The sequence below is a fragment of the Neovison vison genome, chromosome 7 (assembly GCF_020171115.1).
Source record: "Neovison vison isolate M4711 chromosome 7, ASM_NN_V1, whole genome shotgun sequence".
Taxonomy (NCBI): Eukaryota; Metazoa; Chordata; class Mammalia; order Carnivora; family Mustelidae; genus Neogale; species Neogale vison.
This window is the reverse complement of record NC_058097.1, coordinates 137,827,285-137,846,479: the sequence shown is the minus strand read 5'-3', so window position 1 is coordinate 137,846,479 and position 19,195 is coordinate 137,827,285. Positions and strand designations below refer to the sequence as shown.

The following is a 19,195-nucleotide window of genomic DNA, read 5'->3' as shown; positions in this document are numbered from 1 at the left end:
TCTGACTTAAAAACTCTGAAAGGTCTCCTGTAAATCTGGGTATTATGAAGATTCTGTCTTGTTAGTAAAGTAATGACGTTTTTGGTCATGATGAAAATTTTAATTCAGCATACAATTGGGATTGGCTGAAAGACCTTCTTAGTTCTTAGCTGCCAGAAGTAGAATTCTTTTGTCTATGGTGGTGGGCAAGAGTGAGGAACACAGTAGGATGGAGCAGAGTAGAGGGAAAACTTGGTTATGATCTTGTCACTTGGCTCGCTGTAGCATGCAACCCTAGTTTTCTTCGTGGGTGAGTGAATTTCCATCACCCAGCTTGTTCCCCGATGCCGATGAGAATCACTACTACTTCTCATTGCCTAACCTAGTCCTCCTCTGGCATATTAATTAAAATACTTATAACCCTGATATATTAGAATTACAAGATTGCAATTTCCCTGCTTTAGCTAGTGGTTTAAGCCATTAGAAATAAAAGTTGTATATTATGCTAAGCAAAATATGTCCAATCAGAGAAAATCAATTATCATATAAGCTCACTGATATGTGGAATTTAAGAAACAAAGCAGAGGATTGTAGGGGAAGAGAGGAAAAATGAAACAAGATGAAACCAGAGAGGGAGATAAACCATGAGAGACTCTTAATCATAGGAAATGAACTGAGGGTTGCTGGAGCGGGGGCAGGTGGAGGGAGAGGGTAACTGGGGGATGGACATTGAGGACATGTGATGGAATGAGCACTGAGTATTACACAAGACTGATGAATCACAGACCAGTACCCCTGAGACAAATAATCCATTATATGTTAATTAATTGAATTTAAATTTTTTAAATTTTTTTTAATTTTTAATTTTTATTTTTTATTTTTTTAATTGAATTTAAATTTTTAAAAAGGAAAAAAAGTAATAAAAGGTATAGCAATAAATCAAGCAGTTTCCAAAGTGGAAAGAGAATTGGTCTTTTATCACCAACTGTGTCCATATCCTAAAGTGGCAACCTGGTAAATGTACTGTTCTTGATCTTTTATTTTGAGAATTAAATATAACACTCTTGATTTGCAAAGAGTTCCTCAATGAAAAGTATCTTTTTTTTTTTTTTAAGATTTTATTTATTTACTTGAGAGAGCACGCATGCACACGCTGGGGGAGGGGCAGAAGGAGAAAGAATCTGAGCGCAGAACCCAACAAGGGGCTGGATCCCACAACCATGAGATCTTGACTGGAGCTGAAATTGAGAGTCAGATGCTCAACCAACTTAGTCACTCGGGGTCCCCTGGAAAGTATCTTTAATACACATCATTGGGTTTGGAATAGAGATGTCAACACAGACTTAATTTTCTGTATTTCTTTTTCTTTTCCAGGTTTAAAATTTTTAATTTGCGTATTTAAAAATTGTGCATTTCCATGATTAAAATTGTTGAACAAAAAAATGGCACTCTGATTAAACTGCATTTTACAGACTGCAGGACACCTTGAACCAGCTGCATTTTTTACTCTAGATTTCACTGTTTTCCCACCCAGCTTCTTCCTTCACCAACATCCAAGTTCTTTTCCTTGCCTGCCAGCCAGACAGGCAGATGGGAGAGGCAAGCGCAGCTTTCGCTGTCAGTAGTTCTTGATTCTTTGATGTGAAAAGGGGCAGCACAGCCATTTAAACTTGATCCAGTGTGTTTGCCTCTGACAAAGTTAAACAGCTGAAAAGAAGTAAGAAAGCAATGCTGTGGAACGTGCCGTGCATATCAGCTGCACACGCCTCATTAAGATTCCCTGCTTGCTTCTCCTGTTCAGTTGTTTCTCTTGAAGGCAGTGGATTTTTCTTCTGTGTTTCTGCCTTCTTCAATTTCAACTTACTGAATTTCTCTCTCTAAGTCCTGTCGGGGCTGTCAGACTTGGTTGCAGAGGAAGCAGAATGAGGTACACAAGCCAGCGAAGTCCATCCTGTACCGTGGCCGCTGCCAAGTCGCTGTATTTCTAAATATTGGTTATACCTAGAGCATAACCTCATATCCCATATTTAACACTAGTTATTGGCAACTACTTATTTTTCTGCCACATTTTTTGGGGAGGGAACATATCTCAGAACAAGAAAAACATAGAAGACCTCTCTCTGATCATTCAGAGCAGATAAGGAGAAGTCTACACACTGATTCAAGACCTTGGGTCCCTCCCCTAAGTTCGGTTGTTAAAAATTATTGTTTTAGAGATAATATTGGTATATTTGTTACAGTAAATTAGGTACATTTGAAGCAGTAAATTAGGATTAGGCAGGAGGTCTGCAGAGCCCTCGCAGCAAAGCGGTGACAGCTTGTTGTCTTAAGAGTAACAAATGAGAATGAAAAGCAAGTCAAAAATTAAGCAAAAACATGGTGATGATTTTGCAGTATAGACATATATCAAATAATGTTGTACACTTGAAACTAGTATAATATTATGTGTCAATTGAATCTCAATTAAAAAAGAACGTGTATTTTTATAGGTTTAGTAATGATGTTTTATGGGCATAAGACATTTAAAGATTTTATTTTATTTATTTGACAGACAGAGAGATCACAAGTAGGCAGAGAGGCAGGCAGAGAGAAAGGGGAAGCAGGCTCCCTGCTGAGAAGAGAGCCCGGTGTGGGGCTCCATCCCAGGACCCTGAGACCATGACCTGAGCTGAAGGCAGAGGATTAACCCACTGAGCCACCCAGGCACCCCTGGGCATAAGACATTTAAAAAATATGGAAGGCTACTGCATGCTACTCACTGTTGATGGTACACAAAGACCCAGTGCACCAAAGAACTTAGGTCCCTGCTGTCATGGAGTTTATTGTCTGGGCAGGGTTGTGCAGAAAGATCACATGCGCGCACGCACACACACACACATCCCCATTTGGGATTACTCCCCACCCTCCAAAAGAATTAAGCAAAACAGAAGTATAGGGACACTTAATATATAGACAACAGCCTCTCATGCCTCAGTGGTGCTTGGCTTTATTTCTGTGTTATAGGATGCCATACGAATGAAAGTTTATCAGATGGCACAGAGTAGACACTCCATAAATGCTTTTTGAATGTCATCAAAACAAGGAGAGGGTGAAATAGGTGATGGAGATAAGGGGGTGAACTTGTGATGAGCACCGGGTGTTGTAGGGAAGTGTTGAATCACTAAATTGTACACCAGAAACTAACATTACACTATATGTTAACTAACTGGAATTTAAATAAAAACTTTATTATTTTTTAAAAGATATTTATTTATTTATTTATTTGACAGAGAAAGGGAGAGAGAGAGAGAGAGAGAGGTCACCAATAGGCAGACAGAGGGGGAAAGCAGGATCCCCGCCGAGCAGAGAGCCCGATGCAGGGTTCTATCCCAGGACCCTGAGATCATGACCTGAGCCCAAGGCAGAGGCTTAACCCACTGGGCCACCCAGGCGCCCCTAAATAAAAACTTAAAAAAAGTCTAGATTATACTTGGCTAGCTCTATTTATAGAATAAAAGGAACTCTGTCACACTTTTACAGAATTTATAGAATTTCCTTTATAGAATTAAAAAGAAGTGTGTGATAGAGTTCCCTTTATCTTAGAAAGATTTTACTCAAAAGTTTATTGTATTATTATTATTATTAAGCACATTTTTGGAACTTAGAAGGGGGAGCTTTAGCTATTAGGAAAATTAACTTTGAGGAATGACCTTACTTTCTTCCAATTCTAAATTAATTGGGAATTACTATTATTTGATTCTGCATTTCATATTTACTTTTATATACTAGCACCAGATACTATCACATGAATGCTTAAATAAATTATTTTTTATTTCCTTTGAATTTCAGAAGTCTCTGCTATATGGGCAAATGTGTCAGAATTTGTGGAACGGCAGCTATCCCTGCACAAGGTAGGATTTAAACTTTAAGTTTAATGCAAGAGTCCAAAGGATCTTTCCTTCTTAGTCTTGTATAATTTTTCTGTGAGCAAGATAGCAGACTTTACAGCCATCCTAATTTCACTTTCAGTCTTGTGATTTTATGATGCTCCCACTTTGACTTATGGATAGTAGATTTAACAAACATGGATTTTATTCTTAGGTAATGAGTTTTTAAAAGTTCTACTCTTCTAGTCATACCAAGCACTGACTAATCTGGCTATGTGGAGAGGAACTAGATGAATTCTATTTATCTGTGACCAGATAGTTCCTGGCATATCTATAGAAGGATATATTGCTTCCTGTCTTGCCTCCTTGCAGGGAACGGCTTTTCATTGAAATACAAGGAGACAGTGAGGGACTGAACTCAACTTGCCCAAAATGAGAAATCTTGGCCTGCCTTGAGTTTGGATGCCGTAGAACTGGTCAGAACTTTGAGAAGTTTGGAGGGGGGGGTTGGGAAGTTGTGGATCATTTATATGCTACTCAGAGGTCTCAATATGGCAGCCCTTGGGCCGAATTCATCCTTCAAACTTTTGTTTGTTCTGATAATTTGAATTAGTCATCACCACCTAAAATTTGGAGAGTTTATATAAAGTTTTGCAACTGTTCTCTCTTTTCTTGAAAAATCAGCAGACTTAACAATACCAGTTTTTCCATGCCTGTGTGCTGACATTTCACTGGAGCCAAAAATGGGCTCTAGCCTTTGGATGGGATTTGTACTTTCTAGCCACTGCAGTTTCTGGTTGGCTACCGTCACTCCCCTGTATTCTTTCATGGTGTATGTAGGCATTTGTAACCCTTGAGGTATGATATTTTCAGGGAGACAGAGACCCAGTTTGAGAGCCAAAAGCATTTGCTTCTACCTAGCAGCCAAGATCATTCCACTGCAGCATATGCCTAGGATGCTGGATTGTCTGATTTTAAATGAGAGACAAAACCTAAAAGATGGAATGGGAAAGCAGAGATTCTTATGGCCTCTTAAATTACCTCTTTCTAATGGCAAATGATTAAAATTTGGAATTTCACACAATTTAGGACAAGAGGAATCTTTAATTTTTTTTAATTAATTATTTTAATTAATATATAATGTATTATTTGTCCCAGGAGGTACAGGTCTGTGAATCGTCAGGCTTACACATTTCACAGCACTCACCATATCATATACCCTCCCCAACGTCCATAACCCAACCACCGTCTCCCTACCCCGTCCTCCAGCAACCCTCAGTTTGTTTTGTGAGATTAAGAGTCTCTTATGGTTTGTCTCCCTTCCAATCCCATCTTGTTTCATTTTTTCCTTCCCTACCCTCAAGCCCCCGGGCTCTGCCTCTCAAATTCCTCCTATCAGAGAGAGAGAGAGAGAGTGGGTGTGAGTGGAGGTGTGTGAGGGGGATGGAGAGGCAGATGGAGAGGCAGAAGAAGACTCCTTGATGAGTGGGGAGCCCCACGGGGGGTTCCATTGGAGGACCCTGGGGTCATGACCTGGGCCAAAGGCAGACTTTTAACTGAGCCACTTAGGTACCCTGGACAAGAGGACTCTTAAATATAGGTTAAAATTAGCAATGGCATCCATACAAGTTTTCTTAGTCCTCACAGCCTTTGAATGATAATGGAGATGGGAGATCTGATGTTGGAAGGATTGGATATCAATGTATTACATTTATATTTATATGAAAACTTAAAGTCATAACGTGCTATAGTTGTAGGAGATTGTAGAGATCATTGACTATTTAATGGTTAATTCTTTCCATGTTTTTTTGGATAATGGTACTAAGGGTTATTTTTCTGATTGTTGCTCTTTTTTTTTTCCCCTTCCTTTTTTCTTGCAGGGGGTTCAGATTCCAGGACTTGGAACTTTCACTTTCATGAGACAAAAACTGGAAGTGGGAAACAACAAGTTTATTCTGATTCAGAGACCCATGTTTATCATGGCCGAGAAGTTAGTGCAGATTCATGGACTCAAGCAAAACAAAATATATATTCCTGGTAAACTTCTTCAACATTTAAGACGTTCTCAGAAAGTAATTGGCCTGGGGATGAAAATGAAAGGGCAAAGTGTGTTCACTTGCTACCTTATGGGTTTCTGATTTGAGGAGCTCAGTTTTCATGTGGAACCTTTGGGGGTGGGGGACAACACAGGAAATAATAGACAGTTTTCCTGCAGGCGGTTTCAAACCTCAGTAGCTTAAGAGGCAGGCCTGGGAAGACTTGAAGTGACGTCAATGCAAATTTATATAAATGCCACATTACAGAGTTGTGCAGACTTTATTAATTTTTTTAGGCTCTAAGAAGTTAAAAGTGGCTATTTAAAAAGTTAATTAGGGTCTCTGGTTAGAATTATAGTCCATGTTAGCTATGAAAAAAGACCTCTAACTGTTTCTATCATACATAATCTAAATTATTAAAATTTAAAAGTGAGGTTAATAATTCCATAGATGAACACCTTGTATACCTCTCACACCCTAAAATCTTCCTTCCTTCCTCCCTCCCTCCTTCCCCCGCCTTCCTTTCTTCCCTCTTACCACAGATATTTACTGAGGGCCAACTATGTATCAGGCCTTGTTCTAGGACCTTGAAATACAGTGGTAGGCAAAACAGGCATGCCACCTGACACAGGATGCTTGCTTACACTCCAGCTTTGGTGTGTGGACTTAGTGATGCCTGCTCTGGCTCCTTAGGGGCCTTTGGGGTCTTCCTTCCTGATTTCTGGGCTGTGTTCCTTTTGATCTTCCTTACTATTGGCTCCTGCATCAGACTGATAGATGGACAAAGAGAAAGAGTCTACCCTCGAAGTCAGCAGGTAAAAAGGCTAAAACTTGCCTTTTGTGAACTTCCCTGAAAGTTAATTTTCAGACAAACTTCCCACTGAAAAGGAAAGATTGGAAAAACAAATAGCAACAAATTATACTTAGTTATGCATATAATCTATATGGTAGATGTGATGGACTGTTCAGACATTTTTACCTGAGTTTTATGGACATATAATATCCTAATTCATCAAAAACCTAGCAAAGTGAAAAGATAGCCAACCTTTTTTTTTTTTGACAAAAACATTTGCTCCTTAGAATTAGTTTACCATCATAGTATACTGCAAAAAAGTAGTTTAGATCTGTAGTTTTTTTTCCAATTTATTTATTTTCAGAAAAACAGTATTCATTATTTTTTCACCACACCCAGTGCTCCATGCAAGCCGTGCCCTCTATAATACCCACCACCTGGTACCCCAACCTCCCACCCCCCCGCCACTTCAAACCCCTCAGATTGTTTTTCAGAGTCCATAGTCTCTCATGGTTCGCCTCCCCTTCCAATTTACCCAAAAGCACATACCCTCCCCAATGTCCATAACCCTAACCCCCTTCTCCCAACCCCCTCCCCCCAGCAACCCACAGTTTGTTTCGTGAGATCTGTAGTTTTTTTTAAACAAGATTGCAGAATTAATTATTTTTTTACAAGTTTGAAGAAATTTCAGAATTAAATATATATGCTTGAATTAATTCACAAAAACAGTTCTGTCTAGAGTTTACCTTTGGGGTTATGATTCTTCCTCATTAACTACGTAACTAAACATTATACAGTGAGTCTTAAAGATTGTCAAGACATAATCCTTCCTTTGAAGAGCTCAGAATTTATCATGGGAAATAAATATGAAAGCAAATGTTGCAACATGACTAAATGCTGTGCAAGCGGCATTGATGAGAACTGGATCAAATGTTAGGGGAGCTGAGAGGTGAGCATGCCCAACTTTGCTCGGGGAGAGTTAGGAAGATGACATGTATGGGACGTCTTAAAGGATGATAGGACTTTGCTGGCAGAGAAGCTATGGAAAATATTTCGGGAACAGTGTGAATGACTCAAGAATAAGAGAAGGAGTAAAGCCTATGAAAGGAGTAATGGGTAGTTCTGTGTGGCCAGGGCCTATGATTGTGGAGGCAAGTGGAGGGAGGTAAGACAAAAATGGTTGGTAGTGGTCAAATTGTGAGGGGACTTTAGCAGTATGGTAAGGACTTCAGAATTCATCCTATAGACAATGAGGAGTCATTGAAAGTTTTTGAGCGAGACTTGAATGCACTAATCCAGTTTTTAGTTTAGGAAACAGTTTTTTTAATTACAGTAGTTTGGGGGCACCTGGGTGGCTCAGTGGTTAAGTGTCTGCCTTCTGCTCGGGTCGTGATCCCAGGGTTCTGGGATTGAGTCCCACATGGGGCTCTCTGCTCAGCAGGGAGTCTGCTTCTCCCTCTCCCTCTCCCCCTCCCCCCTGCTCGTGCTTTGTCTCTGTTTTTCTCTCAAATAAATAAATAAGTAAAATCTTTAATTACCGTAGTTTGGTGAAATATGATAGAAACCTGAATGAAGGCATTGGCAATCGGGAGGAAGATGAAGGAGTCAGTTCATGACATATTTTATATGGAGAACTGATGGGATTTGGCTGCCAGTTGAGAGTGGTAGGTAGCAAGAAGCAGGGAGGTATTTAGCATGACTCAGATTTCTTGGAAAATAGATATATGTTCTTGTCATTAGTGTCACAGGGAATGAAGGGACAGGCAGGTTGGGATGGCAGGAAAAATAATGAGTTCACTTTTGGAGATGTTAAATTTGAAATTCCTGTAGGGATACTTAGGTAGAGAGAATTCCAGAGCTTAGGATAGGGATGGAATCTAGAGGTCAAGATTTGGATTAATTTACCTAGGAGAGGTTTGAAATAAGGGGAAGAGACAGACAAGGACAAAGTCTTGTTTAAAACACACACACACACACACACACACCCCAATAAAACACCATCTTACCAGAAGTAGAAGAAGAAGGAAACAGCAATGGAGACCAAGGAAGAGGAAATTGGAGAACCAAGAATGGTGCCATGGATACAAGAGCAAGAGAGAGCATGGCCAACGGAAGTTACAGAGAGGTCATGAGAGTAAGATTTACAATCTATCCACCAGCTTGTCCATCCTGAGTTGATACTGTCCTTACTGAGATAAGTGGACTGGAAGATAGATTGAAGAGAAGCATGGGATGAATGGGAGGGGACAATCTAGAGGCAGGCATCAGAGCCTTTTCTTTTAAGATCTTTACAAAAAATAAAAAGTAAAATAGAGGGTGGTTGTATAGAAGCACCATTAAGTTGTGCAGAAGACTATGGGCTGATATATGTCTCGTAGTTATATTAATCCTCATCAGCCAGCACTATCAGACAGAAAAGCTGTAAAGTAATGCTTGCTGAATGAATGTTTAGAATGTTCTTATCTTACTCCTATCCTGTTCCTCTGTTAGTGGATCTTGTTTCTTGCCTCTTTTTGGATTTATCATCTTGATCATCTTTGTTATTTACCCCCTTTTCTGACTGTTGTTCTAGTGGAACAGACCCTGTGCTTATTTTTATGCTAGCTATAACCATATTCCTCTGCAGTATCATTTATGGACTTATTAGGGAGGAAAAGCAAGTTATCCAGTCTGATGCTCTCTGATAAGACAAACTTTCATTTGAAGGTAATGTCTACTGAAGATGACTATCTTTTCAAAACACTTGGCATTTTTTAAAAATTTCTTTATATTTTTTAATTTTATTTTTAAATTTTAATTATTATTTTTTTCTTTTTTTTTGCATCAGGCTCATAGCTTTTTGTTCATTTGTTCATTTGTTGGGTTATTTGTTTCCTTCCTTCTCTTTTTTTCTTAAATTTTAAATTTTTTAAACACTTGGCATTTATAGATATTTATAAACATTTCAAAATGGTGTGATAACTGGAGGAGATCTGCAAATATTGCTAGAGTATGTCCTGAGAGAAGGCTGACAACTTTAGAAAAGCCTCTGATGAAGCGATGAAGTTAGTTATTACTGTGTCTCCAAGATAAAATCAAAAGCTTGTCTACAGTACTGCTTAGAAAGCTAATTGTTCTTATTCTGAGAAAAAAATATACTTTTAGGGAAAATTGTGCCTATTACTGTCTATTGATAGGGTACAACTAAGGGGTTCACATGGACAAGTCTATTTTTGAGTACTGAGAATCAAGTAATTATTTGTGAGTGTATATGATATATTCTTGTTGTAATTTCTACTCCCCCCCACCCTGTCTTTTACTCCTCTAGGTGATATTCCAGTTGTTCCACTTAATTTTGTCATGATATCCCTGGAGGGTCCATTTAGCAGGGATACAGTGGAAGGATGTGTGAAGGAGACATTGCTTTTTTTATCACGATCCATTTCCATCAAACGAAATGTGGAATTTACTTTCAAAGGAATCGGGGTCCTTGTGATTAAAGGCAACAAAGTGAAGATGAGATTTTATAAGGACTTCCTTTGTTCTATGGATGGAAGTGGGACTTTGGCAAAAGCCCTAGCAAATGTAAATTAATGTTTTCCTTCTCCAAACCCCTCTCCCAATCATAGCTTTGAATTAAGTGTGTGTCATTATTAAGAAAAATTCAAGTGGAGTTGTGCCTGGGTGGTTCAGTCAGTTAAGTTACCGACCCTTGATATCCACTTAGGTCATGATCTCAGGGCCATGAGACTGAGTCCCACATTGGGCTCTATGCTCATTAGGGAGTCTTTGAGATTCTCTCTCTCACTCTCCCTCTGCTTTTCCTCCAGTTTTCATGCACACAGTCTCTCTCTTAAATAAATAAATCCATCTTTAAGGAAAAAAAAAAGAAAAATTCAGGTTGGCATCTTTTAAATGGCACTTACCCCAAGTAAGAAGAAGTCCTTGTTTATAGATGACTAATTCTTTGACAAAGTTTAGAAGGACAAAGAAACTTTAAAATAAGTTTTGAGTCAATGCCAATTGAAAAATATAAATAGTAATAGAAACACTCATAATTCTAAATGTTTTATAGTACCTTATAGATTAACAATTCTTCCACATGTATTATTTCACTTGTGGTTCAAAACTTTATCAAACTGGCATTATTATCATCCTGGTTTTATAAATGAGAAAAATGGAGGTCAGGTTATGTGGGGAGACTGAAGTCAGGGTGCTATTAAGTGGTAGAACCAGATTTTATAATCATTCTATTTTTTTTCTTTCTTCTGGTTATAGCTTTTTAATGAGAACCTACAGGGAATTGAGTCATGGAAATGTATCTTTAACTTTTTTAAAAAAGATTTTATTTATTTGACACAGAGAGATCACAAGTAGGCAGAGAGGCAGGCAGAGAGAGGGGGAAGCAGGCTCCCCGCTGAGCAGGGAGCCCGACATGGGGCTCGATCCCAGGACCCCAGGATTGTGACCTGAGCCGGAGGCAGAGGCTAAACCCACTGAGTCACCTAGGTGCCCCTCTCTTTAGCTTTTAATTTGCCATTGTGGAACAAATTTCTAAATGACTCCATCGTTGTTAACTGTTCAGTAACTGGTATGATCTTCATGCTGAGTTGGACGTAGCAGAAATTAAGGAGCTGGTGAACTAGTCAATCAGTGGGACTAAATGGATGCTTAATATGCCCTAGGTTCACCTCTGGGAACCAACAAAGCTGGTATAAGTGAATTAGATTATCATAGAATATTAGATAATCCTGTGTCCCACAGAATAAAGACTGATTTTTAAGTGAAAAGGCTATAAAATGAAATTCTATAAATATGGTCAAATTCTGCCCTTTAATTTATTCTCTCATGGAGCTCTGTTATAGGGACTTTAAGAGTTGTGCAAAATGAGGCTATTGGTGTTTTCTCCACAATCTGGTTTCATGCAGGATCTTAAAGAGAGGTGCCGACCCTGTGTGTGTAAAGTGGAAACACACAAAGGTATAACCCTCTTTTTCCATGAAAACCCACCAGAAACAAGGCCAAAGCACTCACCCATCTCTAGTCTTCAGGGATACTAGGGAACTCTGTAGCTTTAATAATGCATTTCTAAGAGAGGACAGCATTTTAATTGGCCTGCTGTACTCTGAGACATAACTTTTAAGGAGCGTTTTCCAGAAAGTAGTCCTGAGAAAGATCCTATGAAAGGAGGACCTGGAGGCCAAAGCCCATGGAGGACTGCTACCTGTATCAACCTCACACACAGAAGCACAAAGCACACGGGCCTGTTCAAGGGTCTGAGAAGTCCGGCTACAGAGAAGCCACTTTAACTGCCTGAATCATGAATCATGGAACTTTAGGTTAATCCAATACTTGTTAACATCTATAAAACACATTTTGGGAACTTGCTGTAAAGTGGTGAGAGTGATTGTTTTCCCCCCAAATGTCCCAGAACTTAAACCCGAGTGCTGTCCTGCAGAATGGTTCTCTTAGGAAGCTGTGGGGTTTATTTCAATGATGCTGCTTTTGGTGGAGACATATTTAAAACCTCTTTTTGGAAATGCCTTTCAAGCCTTTTGTAAACTGTGTCATTAATCCCCAAATAATTTTGTATATTATTCTATACTAGTATAATATATAATGTGATAACCACCTAATGTAATAATAATGATAATATCTGCTATTTGTTGACTGCTGACCCTGTGCCAGCCACTTACATGCAGTACCCCCAAATCCCGTGAATTAGAGCCCATTGTTAGCCCCATATGCCCAGGGTCTAAGGCTACATTACTTTAACAATATGGAGATGTGAATATGAACCCACCAACTTCAAGCTCTTCTCTTAACCACCCAACTTTAGAGTTATTTGGGTCAAGCATGAAATTAGCTTGCTTGTTCATTTTCCTGATAGTTTTTTTTTATTAAGTTGGCTCTCCTCTCCATGATGTGTAAAGGAAGCCATAAACTCCGAAGGCAATTTCCAAAGAGGCGATGGTTTGAGAAAAGGCAGCATCAGTGACGTTGGTATAGGACCACCTGGGTGGTAAGTGAAATAATTCCTCATTGGCTTTCTAAGCTCTAGACTTTAAGCACTCAAAAAAGTAACAATAGAGAGTACCAGGGTAGCCTTGCCTGTGAGACGGCCGGTAGCTTAGATGTGTGTGTGTCCTGGTGTAAGCCTTTTCTGTCTCTGTCCTTCAGAGGCCTGGCACTGTGGACTCCGTGTTGTCTGGCAGAGAGATCTCGGGGAAGCGACCCAACAGCGTGCTTGCATTTCCAAGGTCAGTGCTTTGCTCCACAGGATCCTCCAGGACAGCAATCCTTGTTGACGTATTAATGTGACTGGGTTGTGTTTCTCACCTTCTCTAGCTCATGCTGCTTTCAGGGTTCTTTCCCTCTCAGTGCTCCAGCAAAGAAGACTTTTATGCATACTTTCCATAGCTGAGATAGAAAACAATGCACAGACTATTTCTTTTTTATTTTATATTATTTTTTTTCCTGAGGTTTCAGCAATTCTAAATACCACTTGGTGCTCATCACAACAACTAGACTCTTCACCTTCTTTATCTCACGACCCCCCCATCCACCTCCCCTCTGGAAACCACCAGTTTATGCTCTGTATTTAAGAATCTTCCTTTTTTTTTGCCTCTTATTTTCTTTGTCTGTGGAACTCCTAAGTTCCACATATGAGTGGAATGATATGGTATTTGTCTTTCTCTGTCTGACTTATTTTATTTAGTATTGTACCTTCTAGGTCCATATGGACTATTCATTTTTTAAACTACTCGTAGTTCCCTGGAAATTCTGATACTACCTCCCATCACCTTTAGTCCCCGCAATAGAAGTACAATTCTTCTCAGCTGCGGCGCTTTCTTCTACCTTCTATCACTTTCTCCGACCTAGCTTCCTCTTTCTGCAGTGTAGCCCACCTCCTGTCTACACTCTGATTTTTACCCCTCAAGCTGTAGGAGAGACAGGTAGAATAAAGGAACAACTTTATCTCAAGCGTGCTGTGGGCATTACTGGTGACTGCTGCTGACATGATTATAATAATGATAATGATAGTAATAATAATAATTGTCATCAATGAAACACTTACTATTGTAGATGTCAGATACTGTTAAGCATTTTCTCAGTATTATTGTACTGAATCTTCACTACAGTGATGTAGGGCATGTATTATAATTTTATCCATTTTATAGATGTACAAAATTAATTGTAATTTTAATTCTTTCCCCCCCCCTCCTTTTAACGAGTGAAACAACATGGTACAGTATTGAGAACACTGGAACAGGGGTCAGGAGATGGCTTTTATTTCCAGTGAGTGGCTCTCACTCACTCATTGCATGCCCTTAATCATGTTCTTCATCTTCGTTGCTGCCCAACTGACTACTATGCATTTCAGGAGGAGGAAGTTTGGGGAATAACAACCAGCTTTCCAGAGTGTTATTTTCTCATGGTTTTTTGAGTGTGTGACATTCTCTTATGTTTGTTGGATTGCTGATGAAAGGACTGTATGACATATGCCTCAGCAAAACCAGTATGAGGGCCAGAATAAGCATTAGAGAAGAGTTAGTCCAACCCCTTCATCTCGTAGATGAAATGGCCAAACAATTGACTGGCCAAGTCAGAAATAAAACTACGTCTCCTCACTGCTGCACTGTCCTTTCCATTGCATCGTGTTGCCTTACTCATTAAAAAGAAATCAATGAATTCAAATGATTTTATTTTGATTGTATTTGGGAAGGCAAATCCAGCTGCCCTGCTAGGACACATTTTGGCTTAAGCACTCCAAGAAGGAAATAACTGAATTGATTCAAGACCAGAGACTGACAGACTCTCCTGTTAATCACAGAGCCTAGACATGGACACGAGGACTCAAATAGTCAAAACAGTTACAGACGTTGTATTTATATGAAGTTTGGCCCCTCAGTCTACTGGAAGTACCACCTCTCCCCCATTCTCTTCTCTCCTGCTTGCCACTCTAACCCAGAACTCCATACTTGAGACCACAGAGAATCTACAATTACACACACCAACTAACAAACCCATTCCCCCACTGTGCTTTTGTAAGTCCCTCACTTTTGCCTGGGGAAGGGGTGGAGATGTGGAGTGGAGAAAGAAAGAGGAGAGAAATGGTTATTTCCAGACATACTCTGCCTACAGGCTATGAATCTGCCCTCAAGCCATCCAATAGCCACCTCTCACTGTATCACTCCTAAGGGCATCTTGGTATAGAACTAGAAAAGACAGACAAACTTACACTGAAACTAAACCCAAAAGCTTAAATCCCACAATTTATCTGTATAAGAGCTGCTTTTGAGCCCCCAGTGTTGAGGGGGAAGGTCTTGGTCAGCTCTCAGACTTAGACTCAAAGAAAGCCTCAGCAATTCAAAGCACTTGCCCCCTTGAGGGAATTGGGCTTACTTCAGAATCAGAGAGCTAGCTGGCTTGCTTCTCAGGATTGAAAGTTCACATGGTCACCTATTCAGGTCCAGTGCAGTAAACATTGTGGCTTATTTCTAGGATTGAGCTCAAGGAGGTGGAGAACAAACCACCTATGGAGACCATTGTAGAAGAAGGTAGAAAGAATAGACAAAGGAAGTGCAAATTAAAAGACCGGCCAGACAAAGAAGAAGGCATCAGAGGTAGGCCAATGATTCTGGGCATCATCTGTCATGCTTTATTGCTTCTGGGTCCAGTCATATTTCTTAGTGACTTCTGTGCCCCAGATAAAATTAGTTAGATTCATGAACAATCACTGTATTCTTCTTTCTAACAAATACATTCTTTTATTTAGATCATTGTTTTTAAAGTTACTTATTTTTATTATATAAATCCTATAATCTCTTTCATAAACATCTGAGGAAAAACTATGTTTATATGATTTCTAAAAACTTATATTTCTTTATTCTAGAGATAAAAGAAAGTTCTAGAACAACATTACCAAAAATTATATAAATGTAATTGTATTATATAGCATATATGGTAAACATCTAAATATTTCTTAATCCAAAAGAAAGTAAATTGGCTATGGCTAATAATTGCAGAATATCTGCTAAATACTATGACCATGCTGATATTTTATATATGTTAATTAAATCTCATAAGCCTCAGGATTTTTTCAAGTAGAATTTTTTTTCATGGTAGCCAGACAGGGTTTATTTTAGCAATGTAGAGATCGTTTGGCATTAGGAAATGTATTTAAATTATACAGTTCATCAATAAGAAAAGTAAATCACCCAAATCTAGATTCTGAAAAGCATTTGATAGAATTCCACATCTGGGGCGCCTGGGTGACTCAGTGGGTTAAAGCCTCTGCCTTTGGCTCAGGTCATGGTCTCAGGGTCCTGGGTCCTGGGATCGAGCCCCACATCGGGCTCTCTGCTCAGCAGGGAGACTGCTCCCCCCCATCTCTCTGCCTGCCTCTCTGACTACTTGTGATCTCTGTCTGTCAAATAAATAAATAAATAACAAAAATCTGCAGAAAAAAAAAAGAATTCCACATCTGTTTCTGTTTTTTTTTTAACTTTTAAAATTATAGAAAGTAGGATAATTTCTCTTTTAAAAAATACTATTAAAATTTTTAAATTAACATATAATGTATGTTAAGCATACATAAGCTTTTTTATTTTTTTTTTAATTCTTTTTTTAAAAATTTTTATTATTTAAGCAAAAGCATGAAGGCAGGGAAGGGCAAGACATGTTAGAAGAATATGGACAGTTTTTCTCAGAGAAGAAGTCTATGAGGAACAGTCTCTTCCAATCTTCCTACCTCTCCGCATCCTTTCTACATCTCACTTCTTTCATCACTGGACTCTGAAGTGTCTTCTGTCTTCTCTGAACATGGCAGACCCTTGAAGATGGCACCATCATTTGGGATTTAGACATTTTTCTTCATTGTCCTGAGTTGTTATTTATGCAATGTATGTAAAGAACTTAGCATTGTTGACTCGTAATAAGATCTCAACAAATGAGAACTCTCATGTTTTTTCTTTTTCTCCTATTTTTCTACCCAGCTATTGATCTCCCCCTATTTAAGAGCGTGTTAAATCCAGATTAACCCATCATATGTTGAAACTATCATATGAATACACATAACCTACTGAATAGTATAGCTAGCCTATCTTAAATGTGCCATCTAGCCTACATTAGCCTACAGTTGGGCAAAATCATCCAACACAAAGCCTATTTTATAAAGTATTAAATATCTTGTGTGATTTATTGACCACTGAAAGTGAAAAACAGATTGGTTGTCTGGGTACAGAATAGTTGTAAATGCACTGCTTGCTTGCTCCTGTTATTGTGTGGCTGACTGGCAGATGCATCTTGCTGCTCTGCCCAGCATCCCAAGGGAGTACTCTGCCACATATCCCTAGATATGTGAAGATCACACTTCAAAATTCAAAGTACAATTTCTGTTGGATGCATATCGTTTTTGCACCAACATAAAGTCAAAAATTCACAAGTCAAACCATTTTTTTAAAAGATTTTATTTATTTATTTGATAGAGAGAGACAGCGGGAGACAGAACCCAAGCAGAGGGAGTGGGAGAGGGAGAAGCAGGCTTCCTGCTGAGCAGGGAGCCTAATGCAGGGCTCGATGCAGGGCTTGACTGGGATCATGACCCGAGCCAAAGGTAGATGCTTAACGACTGAGCCACCCAGGCGCCCCAAGTAGAACCATCATTAAGGGAACTGTCTATACATCTACTGAAAGATCTTTAAGGGCCAAGACTTGCCTCTTTGCATTTTCTAACGTGACCAGCCAGCTTTGCACATAAGAAGTACACAGCAAAAAAATTTGTTTTAACTACACTGGGCAAGGGACAATAATTTAAGGTAAGAAATGTTTCTTTATAAAAATTTTTCCTAGTAAAATAATGAGTTTTAAGAATCAGTTAGGTATAAAACTACCCATTTAAGTTTGGAAGGAAACTTGGTTTCATTCATTCTACAGAGATCTTATCACCCAAGAGACTTCGGGATAAACAAGCCATATCCCCTCCCAAAATGACAAGCGCCACCTTGCTGAACAAGTTAGAGCACAATGGGAGTGGCGGGAAGATTATGAACCCTGAAAGGTAATGCGTTGGTATTTTACCTGTTATATGTTACTAGATGTATTTTTGAGTTCTATCTTGATGCAGGGCATTAAAATGAATGTCCATTCATTCCTTCATCAAGGATTCTTGAGTACATTCTACCTGCTAGGTGATTGAGATAACAGATATAGTCAGGGCTTACCATCCATTGGGGAACCCAGACATACATAGAATAATTAGTTGATTCAGTAGGATACTTGCTGTAACAGAGGTGGAAACAAAATAGCACAGAGGAGGGAACATCTAAATCTCTTTGTGGATTTACAAATACTTTCCTTTTATTTTTCTTTTTAAAAAATTTTATTTATTTATTTGTTAGAGAGAGAGAGAGCAAGAGAGAGAGTGAGAGAGCTCACGAGCAGGGGCAGCAGGGGGAGAGGGAGAAGCAGACTCCCCACTGAGCAGGAGCTCGATGTCGGGCTCGATTCCAGGACCCTGGGATCGTGATCTGAGTTGGAGGGAGATGGTTAATGGACTGAGCCACCCAGGCTTCCCCCTGTTGTTTCCTGTACTTGGATATTACAATATGACACAGTTTCATATTTAGATAAAATTGGAAAGCAGCTTTGCTAAACATGGTTGGCACTTAATAAATGTTCTTTGAATCAATGGATGTATTACAAATCATCATGGCCATGTCTTCTAACAATTTTATATCAAAAGAGTTCTATATTTTTTTCCTCTTTGAGGAGGACACTTTTTAAGACCTCCAATCAGTCAACTGTATGCAAGTATTTATTGAGCATCTACTATGTACCTTGCACTGTGCTGTCAACTTTGAATTTATTAATGTGTCACAGTGTATCAGCTATCATATGCATGATATATGCACTTTACATATGTATGATATATGCACTTATATATGTAAGATGTATGCACTTTCTTGGATACTAAGGTCATGTTCAAAACATTAGGCACACTTTTTTTTTTTTTTTAAGATTTTGTTTATTTATTTGACAGACAGAGATCACAAGTAGGCAGAGAAGCAGGCAAAGAGAGAGAGAGGGAAGCAGGCTCCCCGCCGAGCAGAGAGCCCAATGCAGGGCTCCATCCCAGGACCCTGAGATCATGATCTGAGCTGAAGGCAGACGCTTAACCCATTGAGCCACCCAGGAACCCCAGCACACTTGTTTTAAATAATCTCACTGTTATGAAAGAGAATTGAGAATTAAATGTCTTGTTCTTTGGAATTTAGTTCAATCCAACAGACACTGAGCACCACTGCATGCCCAACATTATTCTAGATACGGAAGATACAGAGCCATACAACATATAAAAGACCATATAAACTTGCTTTCATAAAAGAGTCTTTTAGGGAGACTGATGCTGAAGAAGTAATACTCATGACAAAGACAACAGAAGAAAGTATGGAAGCTGCAAAGAGGAGAGAGTAATTAATTGTTAGGGATTATTAATGAAGGCTTCCTATTGGTGTGGGCCAAAAAATGCTTTTTGTGCT

The 19,195-nt window shown here is 39.1% G+C and overlaps 1 protein-coding gene across 2 annotated transcripts in view; it reads left to right on the top strand.

Annotated features, from left to right (window-relative positions):
• The window catches only part of CCDC81 (coiled-coil domain containing 81), a 41,310-nt gene that overhangs the window by 4,319 nt on the left and 17,796 nt on the right, over window positions 1–19,195 (top strand). Inside the window, exons 2-7 of one of the 2 annotated variants that reach the window (XM_044260709.1) lie at window positions 3,808–3,869; window positions 5,726–5,882; window positions 9,982–10,238; window positions 12,834–12,913; window positions 15,159–15,280; window positions 17,592–17,715. In XM_044260709.1, the coding sequence (XP_044116644.1) occupies window positions 3,808–3,869; window positions 5,726–5,882; window positions 9,982–10,238; window positions 12,834–12,913; window positions 15,159–15,280; window positions 17,592–17,715 (802 nt within the window). Of the gene's footprint in view, window positions 1–3,807; window positions 3,870–5,725; window positions 5,883–9,981; window positions 10,239–12,833; window positions 12,914–15,158; window positions 15,281–17,591; window positions 17,716–19,195 lie in introns of those variants that run through there. The other variant, XM_044260708.1, reaches the window with a different exon arrangement.